This window comes from Carcharhinus amblyrhynchos, chromosome 3 (assembly GCF_965287045.1).
Source record: "Carcharhinus amblyrhynchos chromosome 3, sCarAmb.v2.hapA, whole genome shotgun sequence".
Classification (NCBI taxonomy): Eukaryota; Metazoa; Chordata; class Chondrichthyes; order Carcharhiniformes; family Carcharhinidae; genus Carcharhinus; species Carcharhinus amblyrhynchos.
In genome coordinates this window covers 74249864-74272599 of record NC_137326.1, presented here as the reverse complement: position 1 = coordinate 74272599, position 22736 = coordinate 74249864, and the positions used below count along the sequence as shown (strand labels likewise).

At 43.7% G+C, this 22736-nt stretch overlaps 1 protein-coding gene across 1 annotated transcript; it reads right to left on the bottom strand.

Annotated features, from left to right (window-relative positions):
• Window positions 1-402: 402 nt before the first annotated feature.
• On the bottom strand, window positions 403-22303 carry LOC145341403 (lactosylceramide 4-alpha-galactosyltransferase-like). Its single transcript, XM_080186342.1, has 3 exons — window positions 22227-22303; window positions 7757-8181; window positions 403-990 (listed from the first exon to the last, which is right to left on the bottom strand). Exons 2-3 carry the CDS (start codon window positions 8153-8155, stop codon window positions 403-405), a joined length of 987 nt encoding a protein of 328 aa, XP_080042468.1. The 5' UTR covers window positions 8156-8181; window positions 22227-22303.
• Window positions 22304-22736: the final 433 nt, after the last annotated feature.

Below are 22736 nucleotides of genomic sequence, written 5' to 3'. Positions count from 1 at the left end.
GAGACTTCTTACTTCACTTCAGTGCTGAATTTTCACATGCAAGTTTAAGAGCCTCAGCAAAGAATGGTACATCATAGCCACATTATAGCCAACATATCCCAGTGAAAGCATGGACAGTGAACAACAATGGGCTACTCTTGCTCTCTGCTTAGCCTGGGTGCCTTTTGGCCAATTGTAATGTTCCAAATTCCAAACAATTTGGAAACTGTTTTGCCAATTGGGGCATGGGAATTAAACCTGGAGCCTTACAGGCTGATTGGAATGACTCAGTACCAAGCCAGGCAGTGTGTTTATTGGAGTATTAGGGGGGACAATTGATGACTTTTTTCAAACAGCAAATCAGCACGAAGTAAATTCAATAAATATTATATGCAAACTGGCAAAATAGAAGGTTGAATTGAATCACTGCTTTGTGTAAAAAGTCTTGTATGTACTTGGGCAATACTTATGGAAGAAGTATTCTAATAGTACACCAGTCCTGTTATTCATTTTGACCTGGTTTCCAGAGCTAAGAAAGTTCCAGATATGTGCTCCATAGGTATTTAAGAAAATGGCTTTGATATTCTCCAGTGTCCAATGTTCAAAGTATTTTTCCCACTTGTTATATGGAATTGGATAGAAAGCGTTTGGAGGCAGATAGGAAATGCCTTTGCACTTTAGACCAACAAATTCATCAAGGTCATCTGTTTTACACCATTGCCTCAATACACGGCTCATTAATGCAGGACCTTGGTGACCCCAGGTTTCACCTTGATAATTTTTGACATAGTCTATCATGCAGTCCTTTATGAAACTGTGGTACTGGTTAAATCCCAGAGCTGCACCATTGGCTAAGTTTTTCTGCTGGGCGCAGATGAAGTTTGTGAAAGTCAACGGCTTCAAGGATATGATGTCCGTGTCCAGGTATATGCCACCATATTTCCACAAGAGGGCGAGCCTGCAGGCATCTGAGAGCACGTGAATCCAGTATTGTTCAAAATACGGGTCTACCTGCATTATAGAGTTAAAGGTGATCATTACGATATGTTCCTCTCTTCCATTGCTCAGCACAACCCAGCATTTAACATGCGCATTCTTTAAAACCATCGCAGAGATGTCTGAATAAGTTTTCTTTCAAATGACAATTTACAAAATCATAACACTGTTAAATCACTAGCTAATCCTTCCTGTGCTTGTTTCTAAACTCATATTGAAATATAATTGCTTACCTGCACTCGAGGTCCCTCTACTGTTAGATTGGAAGTATAAGCTTGCTCAGGCCATCTTTCACTTGCCAAGTGAGATGATAAGGAAGACAGGGAGATGATGCCTCAAGCTTTCTGCCAATCTCACTCCCTCACCAGTCAATATAAGATATGTGAAGGCAGCCCGTGTGAACTGACTCTGCATGTTTCCCTTTCATTCTACAGAAAAGGCCACAGTCTCTGCTGAATCCGTCCTCCGAGCTCTCCCATAATCAGTGAAGAGCATCCCATTTGAGATCATGGTCGCCTGTGTTTTTGCCTCAGGAACAAGATCACACTCAAGAAGCGGGGCAACTCCAATCTGGACAATTACTGCTGCATTAACGTACTCTCAAACATCAGCAAATTAATGGAAACAAAGTTGAGAGTACTTTCAAATGGCTCTTACTCACGAGTAATCTGCTCCAGACAAATCTTGCTTCCAACATCTCTTTGTCATGTACTCCTGGCTTGTTGTACCCCACACTCCCCTGATCCCTTATGAATGATGCATAGTCATGGGTACATTGCTTGTGCACAACCTACTCATTCATTATGTAGCACATTTTCAGTTGCATGGTGGGTGCACACTCATACAGCATCGAAGGAACATTGCTCCAGACTTTGTTAGAGCCAATTGGCCCAAATAGTGACAAAAGAGCTGAATCCTGGATATTAAGGTGGGAATGATTTTACTTGCCATCAAGGCAGCTTTTGAATGCAGCACTGAGGAACCCTAGCAAGGCTGAATCACTGGAAATCAGAGGGAAAACTCTTCACTGGTTGAAGTCATACCTAGCATAAAGGAGGATGGTTGTGATTGTTGGAGGCCAATTATCTCAACCCCAGAACATTGCTTGCAGGAATTTCCCAGGGCAGTGCACAAAGGCCAGACATTTTCAACTGCTTCATCAATATCCATCCCTCCATCATAAGGTCAGAATTAGAGATATTCTGTGATGATTGTATGATGTTCAGTACTCAGATACTGAAGCAGTCTGTGTCAGCATTCCAGTTTATTGGAGTTCTTTGAAGGAGTGACATGAGCTGTGGATGTACTTAACTTAGATTTCCAGAAAGGATTTGATAAGGTGAAACATCAAAGGTTATTGTGGAAAATGAAAGCCCATGATGTAGGAGGTGACATATTGGCATGGATAAGGTTGGCTAACAGGTAACAGAGAATTTGCATAAATAGCCCTTTATCTTGGCAGGCTGTAATGAATGGTGTGCCACATGGATCAGTGCTGTGGTCTTAACATTTTACAATTTATATAAATGAAGGGACTAAAAGTATGGCTATGAAGTTTGTTGCTGACACAAAGATAGGTAAGGAAAGTAAACTGTGAAGAGTAGTAGGGAGGCTAAGGAACCCTTAGCTAGGTCATGTGAATAGGCAAAGATCTGAAAAATTGAGGATAATAGGAAAAATGTGAAATGGTCTACTTGGAAAAGAAGAATAAAAAAGCTTACTATCTAAATGATGAAAGATTGCAGAATACTGAGATTCAGAGGGATCTGGGTGTCCTAGGGTATGAATCACAAAAGGCAAATATGCAGCTACAGCAAGTAATTAGGAAAGCTAATAGAATGTTATCAATTATTGTGAGGGGAGTTGATTATAAAATAGAAGTTTATGCTTCAATTCTAAAGAGTATTGGTGAAACCACACCTGGAGCATTGCATACAGTATTGGCCTCCTTATTTAATAAAGATGTAAATGCATTAGAAGCAGTATAGAGAAGGTTTCCTGGACAAATACCAGGAATGGGTGGATTGTCTTATGAGGAAAGGTTGGACAGGCTAGGCTTGTAACCACTGGAATTTAGAAGAGTAAGATGTGACTTCATCAAAACTTTTAAGATTCTGGGGAGCTGTTGGCAGGGTGGATGTGGAGAGAACATTTCCTCTTGTTAGCAAATTTAGAACTAAGGTCATTGTTTAAAAGTAAAGGGTTACTCATTCAAGACAGGAATTAGGAGAATTTCTTCTCAGAAGGTTGTGAAAGGCAGTGGAAGCAGATTTTGAATACTTTTAAGGCAGTGCTAGATAGATTCTTGATTAACAAGGGAGTGAAAAGTTATCATGAGTAGACAGGAATGTAGGGTTGAGGTTACAATTGGATAAGCTGTGATCTTACTGAATGGTGGAGCAGGCTTGAGGTACCAAATTGCCTACTCCTGCTCTTAATTCATACGTTCTATGTATACAGTTTTCAAGTCCCTTCAGAATTTTGTAGGTTTCAATGAGATCCCCTCTCATTCTTCTAAATCCAATTTACTTAGCCTCTCATCATAGGACAAGCTCCTCATCCCAGGGACCAGTTGAGTGAACTTTCACTGTATCATCTTTCCTTTCTTAAATGTGGAGACAATAACATTTACATGGTATTCCAGGTGATATCTCAGCAAAACTTGCACAACTGTATTCATGTATTCCAATACCCTTGCATTAAAGGCCAACATGCCATTTGACTTCTTAATCGCTTGCTGCATCTGCATGCTTACTTTCTGGTTTCCTCACACAAGCACACACAAATCTCTTTGAACATCAACACTTACAAGCTGCTTACCTTTCCAAAAGTACCCTGCTTTTTTATTCTTCCAACTTCACACTTCCCTATATTATACTTCATCTACCATCTTATTGCCCACCCACTTAGCCTCTCTGTATTTCTTTGCACCTTCTCTGTTGAGATAGTTGATTTTCGAAAACCAAAACCATTTTTGACCTAATGTGATGATACTGTGCCTTTAAGAAATGTATTTTAATCATGTTTCTCTCCAGGTTTGTCAAGCATTTTATTGGTGCTGTGATATCTGTAACCGGTGTCCTCCAATTGGTTGGGTTAGTAAATTTTCTGATGACACCATGATTGGTGGAGTAGTGAATGAGGCAGAAGACTGTTGTAGGCTGCAAAGAGACATCGATAGGACGCAGAGCTGGGCCGAAAAGTGGCAGATGAAGTTTAACCCTGATAAGTGCGAGGTGATTCATTTTGGTAGGACAAACTTGAATGAGGATTACTGGGTTAATGGCAGGGTTAAAAAACAAACAAAGAACAAAGAACAACCCAGCACGGGAAACAGGCCCTTCGGCCCAACGAGCCCGCGCCGCCGCATCACCCTACACCTATTCTACCCTGCATGTCTACGAATAGAACCCCTGACTTAGCCAGATTCAGGGGAGAATAGTGTCAATTTGGTAAAACCAATCAGCCTAAGAGCACATCTTTGGGGTGTGGGAGGAAACCGGAGCGCCCGGAGGAAACCCACGCAACCACAGGGAGAATGCACAAACTCCCACAGACACAGGCCCAAATCCATGTATCTGCACAGCTAGCAGTGCTAGTCACCGAGCTGTTGCGGTGCCCGTCTACCGGTCCAGGATCAAGCACACACACCGACACGAAGTACTAGGCCACTCCTGGAACCTCCAAGAGTAGCCCACGCACAACCCACCGTGTGCATGCCCCTTGTTTGACAACGAGGTGGACCTCCACCTGCGGAGTGAAAAGACAAAAACGTTAATCACAAGCCTGCCTTTCCGGTGTCTCCCGAGGTTCTAACCCTTATTTAATACCCCTACCATAACTCTCCATCCTCGTTTCACTCATGTGCCTATCTAACTGAACCTTAAACGAGTCCAATGTTCCTGCCTCCACCACCCTACTCAGTAGCGCGTTCCATACCCCCACAACTCTCTGCGTAAAGAACCTTCCTCTCACATCCAAATTATATCTCTCCCCCCTCACCCTTAAATCATGTCCTCTTGTATTTGCAACCAATCTAGGGAGCAGTCTCTCACTATTGACTCTGTCTATTCCCTTCAGTATCTTATATACCTCTATCATGTCCCCCCTCAATCTCCGTCTTTCCAAGGAGAACAGTCCCAGTTTCTCCAACCTTTCCTCGTAACCCAGCCCCTCCATGCCAGGCAACATCCTGGTAAACCTCCTCTGCACCCTTTCCAGAGACTCCACGTCCTTCCGGTAGTAAGGTGACCAGAACTGGATGCAGTACTCCAAATGCGGTCTAACCAACGTTCTATACAACTGAAGCATTAGACGGCAGCTTTTAAACTCTATCCCCCTTCCTATAAAGGCTAGCATTCCATAAGCCTTCCTGACAACATTCTCCACTTGTGTTGCAACCTTCATGGATTTGTGAACCTGCACTCCCAGGTCCCTCTGTGTTTCTATACTCCTAATTTGTCTACCTTTAATCACATAGCTCCTCTCTACATTATTCCTTCCAAAATGCATCACCTCGCATTCTGAGGAATGTGGAGAAACAGAGAGACCTTGGGATTCAAATCTCTGAAGGAGCATCCCCTTGTCCTGGTGTAGATGATGGTGACACTGCCCCTATGTGGCTGGCCTGTTTTGCAGACAGGATGTTACTTGGCTTGAGGTGGACCTTCTACCCCCAGAGAGGGAAGAGATGTTTATTTGAGAGCTACCAACCAATCAAACAGCCGGCAGCTCTTTGGTTCCAGCAGTGCCAAGGGAGCCTTGTCTGCTGCTGGGACTGCAGTCAGCCCTGAAGAAGGCATTTGGGGATGGAGCCCATCTGTAAGGAGGGGGTTGGCAGAGGAGGAGTGGGGGGTTAGAGGTGGGGGCTGGGCTGGGTTGGGAAGGTGGATGCATGAGAAACATGAGGGTTTAAAGACCTTTTTTTGGGCCGGGGGTGCGTGGTGGCACTCTGATGGGCACAGAGGTCTATAAGATAGGCAACACTCTTAGAAGCCACCAACTTTATAGCCATTAATTGACGACTTAAGATGGGCAGGCCTCTCAAAGTCACCCTCACCATTGGCACCTGGTAATATTACTGTACTAGTAATCCAGAAGCCCAAGCTAATTCTCTGGGGATACAGGTTCAAATCCCATCACGGCAGAAGGTGGAATATAAATTCAATTAATTATTTAAAAATAATTCATTAAAAAGCATCTACAATTGAAAACTAGGCTAAGCAGTGGCGGCCTTAAACTATCATTGATTGTCGTGAAATCCCATCTCGTTTACCTAATGTCCTTTAGCAAAGGCAGTTTGCCATCCTTACCTGGTCTGGCCTGCATGTGACTCCAGACCCACAGCAATGTGGTCGAACCTTAACTTCCCTCTGAAATGCTCAATCAATTGCGTCAAACTGCTAGAGAATGGACAGCAGCTGTTCAGGAGGATCGCTCACCACCACCATCTTGAGGGCGTTTAGGGATGATAACAAATTTTGACCTATTCACAATTTGAGAAAATGATTAAGGCCCTATTTCCACACCCTTGGCACTGCTGGAACCAAAAAGCTGCTGGCTGTTTGATTGGTTAGTAGCTCTCAAGTAAGCACCTCTTCCCTCTCTGGAGGTGGAAGGTTCATCTCAAACCAAGTAACATCCTGTCTGCGAGACAGGCTGGCCACATAGGGGCAGTGTCACCATCATCTACACCAGGGACCCTGCCCTGCTCTGCCACGCACATAAAATCCAGCCTATTGACTGTTTCTTTCTCCACAGATATGAAGTACTGCTTTCTGTTTCTCATTTCAAATTTCCAACAGCTTTGGCACGTGTTCTTTTATAAATTAATGCCCCATCAAAGCTGTCCTCTAGTCTAGAGCATTAATGAATTCAATAAGCCTTGGGTAACCTGACTAGTTATTGGACCCCAATGGATGGCAGCTCCAGTTAAACCAGCCTGATCTGTTGTACTCCAAGTATAGATACATGGTTTGCTTGCACCAGAACAATGAAACCTGATATGGCCAATCTTATAGCAGAGGGGCTACGTGAATCCCAAAGTGTATATTTACTAGTGAAGGTAGACTTGTGCTAGGCAATAGGGAGAACCCATTAACAAAGTTTTCAACCAGTACATCGAGGAAAGGGATTGTATCTCTATCTCAGAAGAGATGAGCAATAAATTCTGGTCTAGCCAGAGATTCCATATCCCATGAATGAATTCTTTTAAAAAAGTGAATTTGAACTAACATGGCTTATTTACACTTTTTAGAAGTGCTATACATTCATGCAAAAGGACACGTTCTCTGCAACTAATATGTTCAAGCCATAGGCTTCTTTTTGATTTACTTGGGAAATGGGGAGCCTGGAGTTTCTCATTGCTTTCTCCATGGCAAAGCCTTGGCCAATCGGAGATGACTTACCTACCAATCAGCATCCTGTTCTCCTGTGGTATAAATTGTTGGGATCATTTGAAATTTGCCATTCTTGCATTTGTCCTGATGAGTGCAAGATGAAAAGCTTCAACAACATGTCTCTTTTTCAGAAAAAAAAATAGGCGGGTGCATTTTGGAACCTTCTCTGGAATAGGGAGAGGTGAAAGGACAGACTGTGGATGCAGTGAATCATGTTTCAAACCTACGGGGTGAAGGGGGGAGGTGGTCAAAGCCAAGATCTTCAACAGAGCACAAGGTCATTTTATACCCTTGGATTTGCTTCAACAAAAAAACCTCTTTATCCAAATCAAGATAAATGACAGTTTAGTCTGAGAGTTGATAATAGCTCAGTGATTCCTTACCTCCTGATACCAATTATTCAAAGGGGTGTTCTCAAAGAGTGTTTTGAGGTTCAAGGGTAATAGGACAATGTTTTTCATTGATAAAAGAATTTGGAAGGCCATGGATTGATCCGGATAGTCTGATAAATTCCCACTGAAACCTGTCATGAAATAATAGATGGGTTTATCAGGATTGGCACGCGCTGCTGACTCCACAGAGCAAATGGCCAGTGCTGAGGACATCACTTTACTGCTGGAATCTATAAACATGAGTCCAGGTGTTGTGTCTGGGCTGAGGCGATCAGCATCAGATTTGTCCATCATTTGTTGAAAACGGATGATGAACTTCAGTCGTCTGTGGAGGATAACGCAAGCAAAGAGAAACAGGGTGAGCAGGTACAACCTCTTCTGGCTTTTCATGTTTTCTGACACTTCCTCTATGACTGCTGCGAAACAAAAGGAAAAATCTGTTTTATGGGGATTTGTCACAATCAGGTTAAACTCTTAGAAATAATTTCTGGATAGAAAATAGGCCCTTTGGACCATGAACCTCACCCATTCCAGTTCCTGTGTGACTGTTTCAGGCCTCTCTTACCCACCAGCTCTAACACACAGAGAGGCAGAGTGAACCGTTATACAGAGTGAATTGCAGAGTGAAGACAGGAGGGGTTCAGATTTCTGGGGTGGTAAGACAGCTCCTGGCCAGGAGTAACTTCATGTGGAGATGCCAGCATTGGACTGGGGTAAACACAGTAAGAAGTCTCACAACACCAGGTTAAAGTCCAACAGGTTTATTTGGTAGCAAAATCCACTAGCTTTCAGAGCACTGCTCCTTTATCAGGTAAGTGGGAGTTCTTTTACAAACAGGGCATATAAAGACACAAACTCAATTTACAAAATAATGGTTGGAATGTGAATGTTTACAGGTAATCAAGTCTTAAAGGTACAGACAACGTGAGTGGAGAAAGCATTAAGCACAGGTTAAAGAGTCTCCCGCCAGGACAGTTAGTGAGAGTTTACAAGCCTAGGCAAGTCATGGGGGTTACAGATAGTGTGACATGAACCCAAGATCCCAATTGAGGCCGTCCTCATGTGTGCGGAACTTGGCTATCAGCTTCTGCTCAGCCACTGCATTGTCATGTGTCGTGAAGGCTGCCTTGGAGAGTGCTTATCCGAAGGTCAGAGGCCGAATGCCCGTGACTGCTGAAGTGTTCTCCAACAGGAAGAGGACACTCTTGCCTGGTGATTGTTGAGCGGTGTTCATTCATCCGTTGTCGTAGCATCTGCATGGTCTCCCCAGTGTACCATGCTTCGGGACATCCTTTCCTGCAGTGTATCAGGTAGACAACATTAGTTGAGTTGCAAGTGTATGTACCGTGTACCTGGTGGATGGTGTTCTCATGTGAGGTGATGGCATTTGTGTCAATGATCCGGCATGTCTTGCAGAGGTTGCTGTGGCAGGATTGTGTGGTGTCGTGGTCACTGTTCTCCCGAAGGCTGGGTAGTTTACTGTGGACAATGGTCTGTTGGATGTTGCGCGGTTGTTTGAAGGCAAGAAGTGGGGGTGTGGGAATGGCCTTGGCGAGATGTTCATCTTCATCAATGACATGTTGAAAATGTCATAGCTTCTCCGCTCCAGTGATGTATTGGACAACGAAGGGTATTCTGTTCACTGTGTCCCGTGTTTGTCTTCTGAGGAGGTCGATGCTGGTGTAGAGTGCCGAGACACCCATTGTGATGAGGCATGCTCCTGGTTCAACTGCTCCATGTATGCTGAGGTTCTTAGGAAGTCCATAGTGTCACAACAAAAACTGGGTGTCTCGGCGCTCTACACCAGCATCCCCCACCACGATAGCATTGCTGCAACTGCCTCAGTACTCAACGCCGACAACTGCCAGTCTCCAGATGCAATTTTACAACTCCTCTGCTCATACTGGACCACAATGTCTTCACCTTCAACAACTAGTCCTTCATCCAGACACACGGAACAGTCATGGGGGCCAAATTCGCACCTCAGTATGCCAACACCTTCATGCACAGGTTCGAACAAGACCTCTTCACTGCACAGGATCTTCAATCAATGCTATACACTAGATACATCAATGACATTTTCTTCCTTTGGACTCTTGGTGAACAATCACTGAAACAACTATATGATGACATCAGCAAGTTCCATCCCACCATCAGACTCACCATGGACTATGCTCCGGAATCGGTTGCATTCTTGGACACACGCATCTCCATCAAGGACGGTCACCTCAAGCCAATGGATAACCTCATGATGCTCTACTTCTCCAGCTTCCACCCTAAACACATTAAAGAAGCCATCCCCTATGGTCAAGCTCTCGGTATACACAGGATCTGCTCAGATGAGGAGGATCGCAACAGACACTTCCAGACACTGAAAGATGCCCTCATAAGAACAGGATATGGCACTTGGCTCATCAATTGATAGTTCCGACGTGCCACAGCGAAAAACTGCACTGACCTCCTCAGAAGCCAAATACAGGACAGGGCAGATAGAGTACGCTTCGTCGTCCAGTACTTTCCCAGAGGGGAGAAGCTACACCTTCTCTGGAGCCTTCAACATGTCATTGATGAAGATGAACATCTAGCCAAGGCCATCCCCACACCCCCACTTTCTGCCTTCGAACAACCGCACATCCCCAAACAGACCATTGTCTGCAGCAAACTACCCGGCCTTCAGGAGAATAGTGACCATGACACCATGCAACCCTGCCACAGCAACCTCTGCAAGGTGTGCCGGATCATCAACATGGATGTCATCATCTCACGTGAGAACACCATCTAACAGGTATGTGGTACATACTCTTGCAACTTGGCCAACTTTATCTACTGGATTTGCTGCAGCAAAGGGTGTCCCGAGGCATGGTACATTGTGGAGACCATGCAGACGCTATGACAATGGCTCTTGCTACCAAATAAATCTGTTGGACTTTAACCAGGAGTAACTTGTGCAGGGTGGATCGGTGAACTGGGGTGGGCCTTTACCCACAGGGAGGATAACAGGTTTTGTCGGGATACATGTAAACTGATTTGGCAGATGGATAGGGGAAGGTGGCATGAGGTATGAAACCAGGTGCGTGGAAGACTGTGGGAGACAGCAAGCATTGGAATAAAGAGTAGTCCAGTCTGAGGAGGAATAGGGAGAAATGCAAAGCAGGTTGAGGTGAGGTTGGAGTGGCAATAATGTGTGAGTAGCTGTGGTGATATGAACGTTTATATTTTTGTTGCAGTCTGGAGCTATAGATAGTGAAGATAGAAACTCCAACATTATTTCTAACTCTTGGTCAACTGGGAATTATAAAGGGTTAACATCAGCAACATACAAGGTGCTGATGTAACAATGATATCAGATCACATGAGTGAGAGGTAAGAGAGGTCTAGAAGGAGGACAAGTTTAGAGACTCAAATGTGTAACTACTTGCTGTAAACAAAGCGTAATGGTTTTGAGAATCTACAGACTTGACCAGCATACCCTGGGAAAATAGAAAAATCCCCAAACCCTCTTCTAGATCCTGACCACACAGTGAATCATGATGGTAATGAGTAAAAACCCAGTTGCCTTTAGAAAGAAGATACAGGGGCTGAAAGAAAAGAGATCCTCGAAGGAAGGATGAAAGCAAAACAAAATGAAGACTCAACAAGATATGGGAACACCCGTGGGAGCAGCAGATACAAGCTGATACTCAGACCCTGAGACAAGACAGCACAAACAAGAAACAACAACGTAGAAGCAGGAACACTTCCAAGTCTCAGGAAAAGCCACTCCCAAACTACTTCAGAGTGCAGTGGACTCACAACAGAACCAGAACCAGGACAACTGGAGAAAAAGATTCACGAGGTGAAGAACTGCTTCAGGATTACATAGACGAGGTCAAAAAGATCAGGTCAATACACTATGCAACTGGATCTATTGCCGATGACATGGTAGCAAGGTAGAGGGATTGATGAGACTTAAACTTATGAAGAAGTCCTGCAAGCTTTTGATTCTTATATTCGCATCCATCAGAAAGGGCTAAATTTAATAAAAGAAAGTAAAGTCCAGGTGTAAGCATGGACTTATTCATCAACATTCTCTATAGGCTGGGGATAGGGGTAGAGGGGAAGTCAGGGGCACAGTGCCACAACTGTGGAAAAATAGGGCATTTCAAAGTTGTCGGTTGCTCAAAAATGCTGGCAATCTGTAAAAGTAGGGAGAAATTTTTGAAACTGAGCCATATACAAGAAATGGAAAAACTGCAAGCAAAGGAATGAAGCTTCCTAGGGGCTGGAAAGATATTGAAAACAAGTATTGGAGTATTAAACTCAAAGTGGATGTACACCCCACAAAGTTCAAATCTAGTCGCAGAAGCAGGGTTTCTGTTTTATCAGATGAAGTCAAATGGATCAAACATTTGACTGATTACATTGCAGCTCTCTCCTATCAAATTACAAGGTCCTCATGATACAGATTCAAAAATCAGAGGCAAACTCATGGCAAAGCTGAAACATAAAGACTAAGAAATTCTCAAACCTCTCCATGTAATACAAAATCAAGCATGTTCTCTACTAAGCAGAAAGACATGCTTCAAACTGAAATTTCGCATGGCCAATCAATCTACCCTACACATCTTTGGACTGTGGGAGGAAACTGGAACACCCGGAGGAAACCCACACAAACATGGGGAGTACGTGCAAACTCCACACAGATAGTCACCCGAGACCGGAATTGAACCTGGGTCCCTGGCACTGTGAGGCAGCAGTGCTAATCATGGTGCCGCCATGCTGCCCACAATTTGAATTTCCTCTGAAATTTTGCTACATTATGACCCAGAATTATCGACCATAGGAGCAGTAGATGCATCATCTGGGGACAGCTTTACTCCAAGTGCGCAGAGACAGCAAGCAAAGACAAGCCTTCTATTCCACAACAATCAGTCTAGTGGCCAGGTTTTACTCTCTCTAAAAAATAAATTATCTTGAATTGTCTTACTCGTGCCATGAGCAGCCAGGAACAAAATTTCATACCTGATTTCATCGTGAATGACAACAAAAGGGAACAGCAGCATGAGGAACAACAGAGAAGCACTTAGGTTTGGAACTTAGTCATAGGCATACAGCTCATGAGTTACCAGTGCTGAAGCCTGAGGAGAGAGTATGGGTCTGAGACGCACAGAAGGAAGGCAAAGTCATTGAAAAGATTCCAGAACAATGATTGCACAAGATTGAGATAGCCAGCGGTAACCTAAGGACAAAGCACAATCTGTTAATATCCTTGGAGAGATGACCACTATTCAGATCCTGATGAAGAAAATGAAAGACTTACTATAAGCTCCAGAACCACCCTGGAGAAAAACATTCATATCCACAGAGGGGAGAGTGATTAATGTGATCAGGGTTGAAAATATATATTCTTATATGTACAATATTTCGGAAAGACAGGTGGAACGGCAAAGGAGGTGGGATAGTCCTTATTGTAAAGGGTAAGGACATTAATGAGAAAGAATCTGGCCTCAGAAAGTCATGAAATAGAATCAATGTGGGTGGAAATTAAGAATAGCAACTGTCAGAAAACACTGGTGGCATAGTTTATAGGCTCCCTAACATTGTGTTATGCCATTGAGCTCAGCATTAAACAAGGAAGTATTGGAGCCTGAAGTAAAGGAAATGTAATAATTGTGAGTGACTTGAATCATCATAGAAGAAGCCAGTTTGTAGAATGTTTTCTTGGTAGATTCTTGGACCAGTATGTAGCGGACGTAGGATAAAGCAATCTTAGGTCTAGTGTTATGTAATAAAACAGGGTTGATTAGCAATGCCATAGTAAAAGATCCACTTGGAAAAAGTGACCACAATGTTATTCGATTCATGGTCAGTTTGAACATGACATATTCTAATCACAAACAAAAATCCTAAACTTCAGCAAAACATGGAAATGAGGAGAGAATTGGTTGAGGTTAACTGGATAAATAGACTAAAAGATTTTGGCTGTAATTGAAAGTGGGAAAGATTTAAAGAAACAATTTAAAATGTTCACAAAAAATACATTCCACTGAAGCACAAAAAACTGAGAATGACCCATCTGTCATTCACTCAGGAAGTTACGGATCGTATTAAATTAAAAGAAGAGTTTCAGGAAACAGTACTTAGTCTGTTTTAAGTTTAAGTTTATTAGTGTCAAGAGTAGGCTTACATTAACACTACAATGAAGTTACTGTGAAAATACCCCAGTCTGAGAATTGGGACTGTTTTAGAAACCAATAGTAGACAACCAAGAAGTTGATGAAAAAGGAAAAAAAATAGAAAATGCGAGTTAACTAGTCAGAAATGTAAAAAGAGTTTGTAAGAACTTTTATATAAAAAAGAAGAGAAAAGTAAATGTTGGCCCCTTAGAAGCATAGAAAGGAGAAATTATTGTAGGGAATAAAGAAATGGTGGAGGCATTGAAAAATACTTTGTGTCTGTCTTCACAGTAGAAGACACAAGTTCCAGGCATGGACAATAATCCAGGGGCTAAGATGAGTGAGGAAATTAGGAAAATTAATAACAGCACAGATGAAGTATTGTAGAAATTCAAGGTGCTAAAACCTGGCAAATCCCCAGGACCTGATGACCCTAAAAGAGGTAGCTGTAGAGATAGATGTGCTAGCTATGATTTTCCAAAATTCTGTAGGTTCAGGAATGATTCCACTAGATTGGAAGTTGGCAAATATTGTACTGCTTTTAATAAAAGAGAGGGTAGAGAAAACAGTGAACTATAGGCTAATCTATTTTCAGTTGTTAGAAAATGCTGAAATATGTTATTATGGAAGTCTTAACAATGTTAGGAAAAAACATAGTATGGTTAGAACAAGTCATGATTTTACTGAAGGAAAATCCTGTTCAACAAATTTATTAGAATTTTTTTAAGGATGTAACTAGATAAAGGGAGATCAGTAGATGCAACATACATAGATTTCCAAAGAATATTTGACAAAATGCTGCACAAAATATTAATGGGCAAAATAAGGGCTCATGAAGTTGGGGGTAACATATTAGCAGGGATGGGGGATTGAGTAATGGCTAGAAAACAGAGTGGGCAGTTTGTATCACGCATAACATAACACCAGGACCATTTACATTCTCTTCACACTAAGAAAAGACCAAGCTCTAAAGTCATTTTCAAAGGAACTGTAAAAGCTTTTATGATGTCATTGTCTCTCATTATCTGCTCCAAAGGCATTCTTAGGTCTTACATCAACAAATTAGAAACAATAGACTTTAAAAAACCTATTCCCCTATTAAAAGTTTAAAATCACATATAAAAAAAATTGAAACAATTGGAGGCAAACAGGAAAGATATTTAGGAACATATTTAAGAACCTGATGACCATATATAGGCTCACAGTATGGATAATAAAAGCATTTTCACAATTAGAACATATTGAATAATAAGTACGCATCTAAGAGGAGGAGTTCATCAAAGAAGCAACAACCATTGCTGCCAAAACATTATGTAATCTGATTTAGGAGATGTAACTATTATTAAGGAAGTCTTAAATGTGGAGTTTCCTTTCAGGACATCAGAGACATTGTAAAGGTTGCTTGGAGCACCCCCTCAATGTTTCTCCAGTTGTTGAGGATATTGTAGAGCAGGCAGCTTTTCTAGCCAATTGCCCAACAACTGAATTTACTTGGGGTTTCAGGTTAAACATTACTGTGAATATTGTTGGATATTCTTAAATTAATATTAGCTGTTACATTGTATTTTAAAAGTTTTATGGATTCTGCATTGCAACTAAGCCATATTTTTATATTTTATAGTCATTGATGTTGCAATATGCTTAGCCACTTTAAAATATATTGCATGTTATATAGTTACTATAATAAACTAGTACATACTGGGCATACTGGAGTTTAGACAAATGAGGGGGGAATGTCATAGAGACTTATAAAATTCTATCAGAACTCAACAGGATAGATACAGGGAGGATGTCCCCAATGGTGGGTTGTCCAGAACCAGGGGTCACAGTCTGAGGATACAAGGTAGACCATTTAGGATGGAGGTGAGGAGACATTTCTTCACCCAAAGAGTGGTGAGCCTGTGGAATTCATTACCACCAGAAGTGGTTGATCCAAAACATTGAATGTATTCAAGACGTGGCTAGATGTAGCACTTGGGGCAAATGGGATCAAAGGTTATGGGGAAAAAGCAGGATTAAGCTATTGAGTTGGACGATCAGCCATGATCTTGATGAATGGCGGAGCGGGCTCGAAGGGCCAATGGCCTCCTTCTGCTCCTATCTTCAATATTTCTATATGTTGGTGAAGTATAATGTTTCTTGTAGTCTCCTGCATGCACTATAAGAACCTGTTTCTCTTCTATTTTCTGAAAGAGGGAAGAAACAATTTTTGAAGAGAGATCCCTGGACCTTTACAATATCCGGGTAGTATAGCATCGGCAACAAATTATTTAGCAGGCTATCTGGGAAAAGGTAATGAGGGTGATCCTCCCATCCCACTGAGCTGATTTTTTAGCGCAGCGGGCCAGGGAATTTAGGTAGTGCCTGATTAGTGTGATCCATGCTGGGTGTCTGGCCCTGAGCGAACCTCCCAATGCTGGACTCCTGGCGCTGTCAGCTCCATGCGAAAATAGGTGTGGAACTGTATTAGAGATGCAGCCCATTATTTCCATGTAATTTCAATATCATTAGCAGGCCCGGGACTGAAATCTCTGGGCCTGCTCGCCTCTCTCTCCCCAAGCCAGGAGTATTTCACTCCAGCAGGGATTACTACAACTCCCCTCTTGCTGGGAGTTTGTATGAAAGAGGGGCAATCGGGGCCCCTCAAAGGTGTTGAGGGATGCCCCCTAGGCATTGGCACCATGGCGTTGCCCAAGGGGAAACAAATTTTCAAATAAATTTTTTAATTTGTTTATTAGTCACAAGTAAGGCTTACAGCAACACTGCAATGAAGTTACTGTTAAATTCCCCTGGTCACCACATTCTAGCACCTGTTTGGGTCAATGCACCTAACCAGCACATCTTTCAGACTGTGGGAGGAAACCGGAGCACCTGGAGGAAACTCACTCAGACATGGGCGTTGGCATTGCGGGGGGAAGAATTGGGAGGGGGTGTGGGAGACCAGGGCTGCCAGCGTAGGGTGGGGAGCTGGTCTCCCAACAGGCACGCTTGGGAGACCAGCGATCGGCCCGTGAGGGGTTCAGAGGGCCAGTGATGCCTGGGGCTGGCCAGTGATTGAGCTGGCCAGCAATCGGGATGCCAACAGACAGGGGCCATTGTGCGTGCACTGATTTCCATGCTGACAGACCAGCTCATGCACAGTGGCTGGCTCAGCGTCTTGCTGCCAGTCTCTTTAGTGGGGATAGGCCTCACCCCCTGATTTTTAACAGCATTTATGCTGAGACAGTCAGCAGTGCACAGAGTGGGGAGATACTTCTTTAAACTCCCACTGAAAAAAAGCAGCATGATTTACTCCAGATTTCACACGAATTCGACACTTAGAATTGTTTTGAGAGAATCACCTCCAATGTCTCTTAATAGTTGCTTTCTTTGGGAGATGGCATAGTTCACCTTCTCAGACCCAAAATACGTGTCTGTGTGGAGTTTCTGCCTTAGATTCAGGTGAGACTGATTGTTGAGGGGGAGCTCCTGATATCGGTTAGTCTACATTTGTGGCTAGAGTTATAATCCACTTCAGGGCCTCAGCTATTTTCAATTTATATTAATGAGTTAGACGAAGGAACAGAGAGTAACATAACTGAGTTTTCTGTTGACACCAAAGTAGGTGGAAAAGTAAGATATCGGAGAATGCAGAGAGGGTGCAAATAGATACAGACAGGTTAGGTGAATGGGCAACAAGATGGATGACGGACTATAATATAAGAAAATGTGAAATTATTCACTTCGGTTGTAAGAATAAAAAAAAAAAATTTTTTAAAAGATGAAAAAATTGTAAGTGTTGATGTTCAAGAGGCTTGGACGTGATGGTGGGAGGGATACAGAAAGTTACCAAGGCATACATAGCTACGGACCAAGTGCTAGAAAATAGGATTAGAATAGTTAGGTGATTTGTCTTTGACCAGCACAAACACGACCAAAAGGACCTTTCCAGTGCTCTATAGCTCTGTGAATCTACATGTAGTAAGCAATCAGGAAGACAAATAGTATGATGGTCTTTATTGCAAAGGGATTGGAGCACAGGTCTAAAGAAATCTCATTACAATTGTACAGGGATTTTGTGAGACCACATCTGAATAGTGTGTACTGTTTTGGACTCCACATTTAAGAAACAATATACTTACATTGGAAGTGGTACAGCTGAGGTTCACTAAATTGGTCACTTGGATGAGGGGGCTGTCCCATGATGAGAAGCTCAATAAATTGGACTTATATTCTCTTGGGATTAGAAAAATGAGAGGCGAGCTCATTGAAACCTACAAAATTTTGAAGTGGCTTGATAAGATGACCATCGAGAGATTCTTTCCATTCATTGGGGAATTTAAAATGCAGGACCACAGTCTCTGGATAAGGGGCCAATCATTTAGGAGTAAGATAAAGAGAAATGTCTTGACCCAGCTGCAAACATTGGGAAGATGCTACTCAGAGCATTGTTGAATACATTTAAAGCTGGAATAAACAGATTTTTGGTCTCATAGTGAGTTAAGGGATATTGGGAGCTCGTGGAAAAATAGAGTTGAAGCCCAACATCAGCTATGATCACATTAAACAATGGAGCAGACTCAATGGAACGTGTGGTCTACTGCTGTTCCTATCCTATTTCTTATGTTCTTGTGATGATAAGGAATATCCTCAATCTCAGAAAGAGATCAGAATGAGATTAGACAGCCAAGGCAACTCAAAGACTAACCCTGTGAAGTCTGAGACTTTGGCGAGATATGTAGGAGGATGTAAATATGTTAAGAATAAAAACTTGGGGGAGATGCAGTGTAAATCTGATATCACTATAACGTCAGTATACATGATGCAGATGTAAGAATGATATCAGATCACATATCTGATAGGTTCGAGACGTCTGGAAGGAGGAGAATCTCCAACCTTGTGCAGAAGTCCAAACATGTAAATACTTGCTGTAAATAAAGAGTAATGGTTTTGATAATACTTTGAAACTATGAACAATCGCCAAAAACCTTTTCTAGACTTCCACCGCACAATAAAACTGAAATCTCTTCCACTCTTGGAAAGATTTGCAAATTGCTGATCAATCTGTCATGAACACACCTTCCTTGACCATCAAGTTCTGCAGTGGCCTTCAAACCTGGAGTTTCTGAATCAGAGGTAGGAATGCTAACCACTATGGAGGTAGCTGTGCATATACATATATGGATTGTGATAGATAGGTTTGTGTGGAGCCATTCCTGTGCCTCTTGCGGAAGAGATTGTCAGGGTTGACTCTGCGCGGCCCGGATGTAGGGGTGGTCCTGTCGGCTTACACCGATAACATGCTCCTCATGTTCACGGACCCGGCTGACCTGCAGAGGATGCGAGAATGCCAAGCGTCCTCCGCCGGGTCCTCCACCAAGATCAACTGGGCCAAGTGTTCTGGACTCATGGTCGGTCCTTGGGAGATGGACCCCCTTACAGAGGAGCTCAGGCCTTTCACCTGGAGTGGGACCAACGTCCTCTATCTGGGGGTCCATCTCTGCCTAGCCGAGGAATCCTGGCCAGAGATCTGGCAGGAGCTGGAGGCCAAAGTCTCCGTCCGCCTGGGTCGCTGGACAGGACTGCTCTGAGTGCTGTCCTACAGGGTGCGAGTTCTCTTCATAGACCAGCTGGTCGCCTCCATGCTGTGGTACCGGCTGGTGGCTTTGACCCCTCCCCCTGTCTTTGTCACAAATATGCAGAAGACCCTCGTGCGGTTCTTCTGGGACAACCGACTGCACTGGGTCTCGGCTGAGGTTCTGCATCTCCCGCTTGAGGAGGGCGGCCAAGGTCTGGTGTGCCTTCGCACCCAGGTAGCGACCTCCTGCCTCCAGACCCTGCAGAGATACCTTTACGTCGAGCCTCCTCCACGATGGCGTGCCCTGACGACATATTTCTTCCGCCAGTTGCACAGCTTCAGTTATGACGTGGAGTTCCTGCATATCACTCTGGGGTGTATTCCATCCTCAGTGTGGGAGTTGCCCGTCTTTTACCAGGACCTCTTCACGGTCTGGGACCTCGCGACGCAGCTCTCCCCTGTCAGGAGACCTGGGGGACCTGGGGTGGAGGCTGCTGCACGCAGCACATAGGTTTTTCCCGTTCACAGGTTCCCAAGACCTTGTGGAGTCCATGGACCACGTCTACATTCTGTGTTATAGATGGCACACCCTTTTTGATTTCCTTAAACACCTTTTGCTGACGTTTTGTTGGCACTTCAGTCCCACGCTCCTAATCTACGGGCACCTGGTGCAGAGAGGGGTGGGTTGGGATGCCGACCTCCTCGTGAACTTGCTCCTGGGCCTGGTGAGATGCACCATCAATAGGTCCAGGCAGCGGGCGATCGACGGGGTCGTCCATCCCGACTGCCTGCCCCTTTACCGTGGCTACATTCGCAGCCAGGTGTCCCTGGAGAGGGAGCATGCAGTGTCCATGGGCGCAGTTGACGCTTTCCATGCCCGCTGGGCACCGCAGGGGCTGGGGTGTGTTACAGACCCCGACAACCACATTTTGATTTAATGTTTAAGTTTCCTTTTGACTTCGGTTTTTGTTTGGGCTGCTCCCCCCTTCCTTTTGGGGAGCTGCCCCTTTTAATTTGTCCCTAAGTTAATTTGAATTTGTTTATTTGGTTTGTGTGAAAAGACGTGCGTGACTGTGATTATGGAGCTTGCACATTCTCCTCGTGTCTATGTGGATTTCCTCTGGGTGTTCCGGTTTCCTCCCACAGTCCAAAGATGTACAGGTTAGGCGGATTGGCCATGCTAAGTTGCCCCTTAGTGTCCACAGATGTGTAGGTTCGATGGAGTAGCCATGGTAAGTGCATTGTGTTACAGGGACAGGGTGGGAGGGAAGGGAAGGGTGCAGGTGGGACAGGGTAGGATGCTCTTTTGGTGAGTTGGTGCAGATTTGATGGGCTGAATGTCTCCTTCTGCAGTGGAGGGGGATTCTATGTGAAGTTATTATAAAGAGTCAGCAGAGGCACAATGGGCCAAATGGCCTCCTTCCATTATTTTAAGATGCAATGGTATTATCATCAGCTGAAAAACACTTCCATCCCAATGCAGAAAAGTTTATAGAACTTAAGGACTATTCAGATTGAGTGGGTCAAAGGGCAATATTCACTAGGAAGGGGGTACATACCAACTCATGATTAGTCAGACTGTTAGAACATTCTCAGACAATACATCCTTTTCCATGGACAATCCAAATGGTTAGGGAAGTTCCCCTGATGAGAGCTACTTAATTCAACATCATCTATCCTCAGTGTTGCTCTCTTGCAATGACCCAGTCTAGCAGGTCAAAACCGTATAAACTGCCAAACAAACTTAATCTTTAGATCCAGCAGTGTTTCCCCCCTTGATTGATTGTCGTTTGCTGTTGCTTCAGGTGCTGTCTGAAGACTGATGTTAACCTACCCTGCCAATGGAGAAGCTGGCGAGCTTGGATGCAATGCTGGTTTCACTCCACACCTCCCAGTTCCTCCGGAAGTTAACTGATAGCAATACTGGACAGAGTGTAAAAGTGCCCACCCGCATTAGAGTAAAGCTTGCACTGCCGTCACCCCATAAGTTCCAATGTCTAGGCCACCATATTTGAACGGTACTCAGAAAGGCTGTCACTCTTCCACAATACTCCTTGTCTTCCTATCACCTCCCACCCACCTGCAGTCCGGTCTCGGTCTCACCCCTCCCCTGTTCCCAGCCGTGACGTAGGGCGTGTGCCAGGCAGCTGATGTTTCTCAGAGACGGTGTGAAAGGAAGGCAAAATCAGCGTCCGTTATCTGAAGGCCCGGGATGAAGTCTACCTCGCCAGGCCCACACCAATCCTAAAACAGAATGTTCCAAATTCCTGCTGGCAGCATACTCAATTTGGAGAGGGGGACAAGATACAGAAACATAGAAGATAGGAACAGGAGGAGGCCATTTGGCCCTTTGAGCCTGCTCCGCTATTCATCAGGATCATGGCTGATCGTCCAACTCAATAGCCTAATCCTACTTTCCCCCCATAACCTTTGATCCCATTAAAGACTCTGGTGTGTTGGGCTTTTCATGAGAATGCACGAGGTGCTGACATGGTTCCCGGCAGAGATCAGTGGGACACTGACCCACTTTCACAAAAGTCGGGAAAACAAGATTCCAAACTAATTTCCTAATGTTGGGAAACTGATATTTGGCCTCTGGTTAAATCCTGCTCCCCACCTGCCCCAATTCCCGCTGTTAGTAGGAGCAGGAAATTCTGCGTTTTTACCCATCAACTATCTGGGGAAAGCTCTGGAGTGATCCCTAATAATGGGACGGTCAAAACAAGTCAGAAGTAAATGATCATCATACCTCACTGTCTCTGCAGGGTGGCTGCCAGTTTCCACAAGGCTCAGAGAGTGGGCGCTGTTGCAGTTGATACCTTGAATATTTCCTTTTGCTAAATGATATCTCCCTGAAGGAAATTGAATTTAATTGCACTGACAACTTGGAAAAGGGATGTTCAAAAAATGGTCGAGACTGTGTAAACATATCCAGTTTCATACTGAATGCTCAAGCTGGAATAGGGTCAAGTTTCAAGGGTGTCAATCCCCTTCTCTGAGTTGACCAGTGTCCAACTTTTTATTAAAGCCAATTGCTACACATTTAACAATGAAGTAGAAACCATTACAGTAATTAACAATATCCATATTTTTCCTCAGCATTGTTATGTCTGATTTATTAAAGTATTTATGAAAGCATCACCATTAAAGATTATCATGAAATGATTACTGTTTGCTTAAACACTGCCTGTCAATTATTAGCCGCATTCATTTTAACCAGGAATGTCAATAGGAAAATTGCAAAATGTTGACCAGTCCT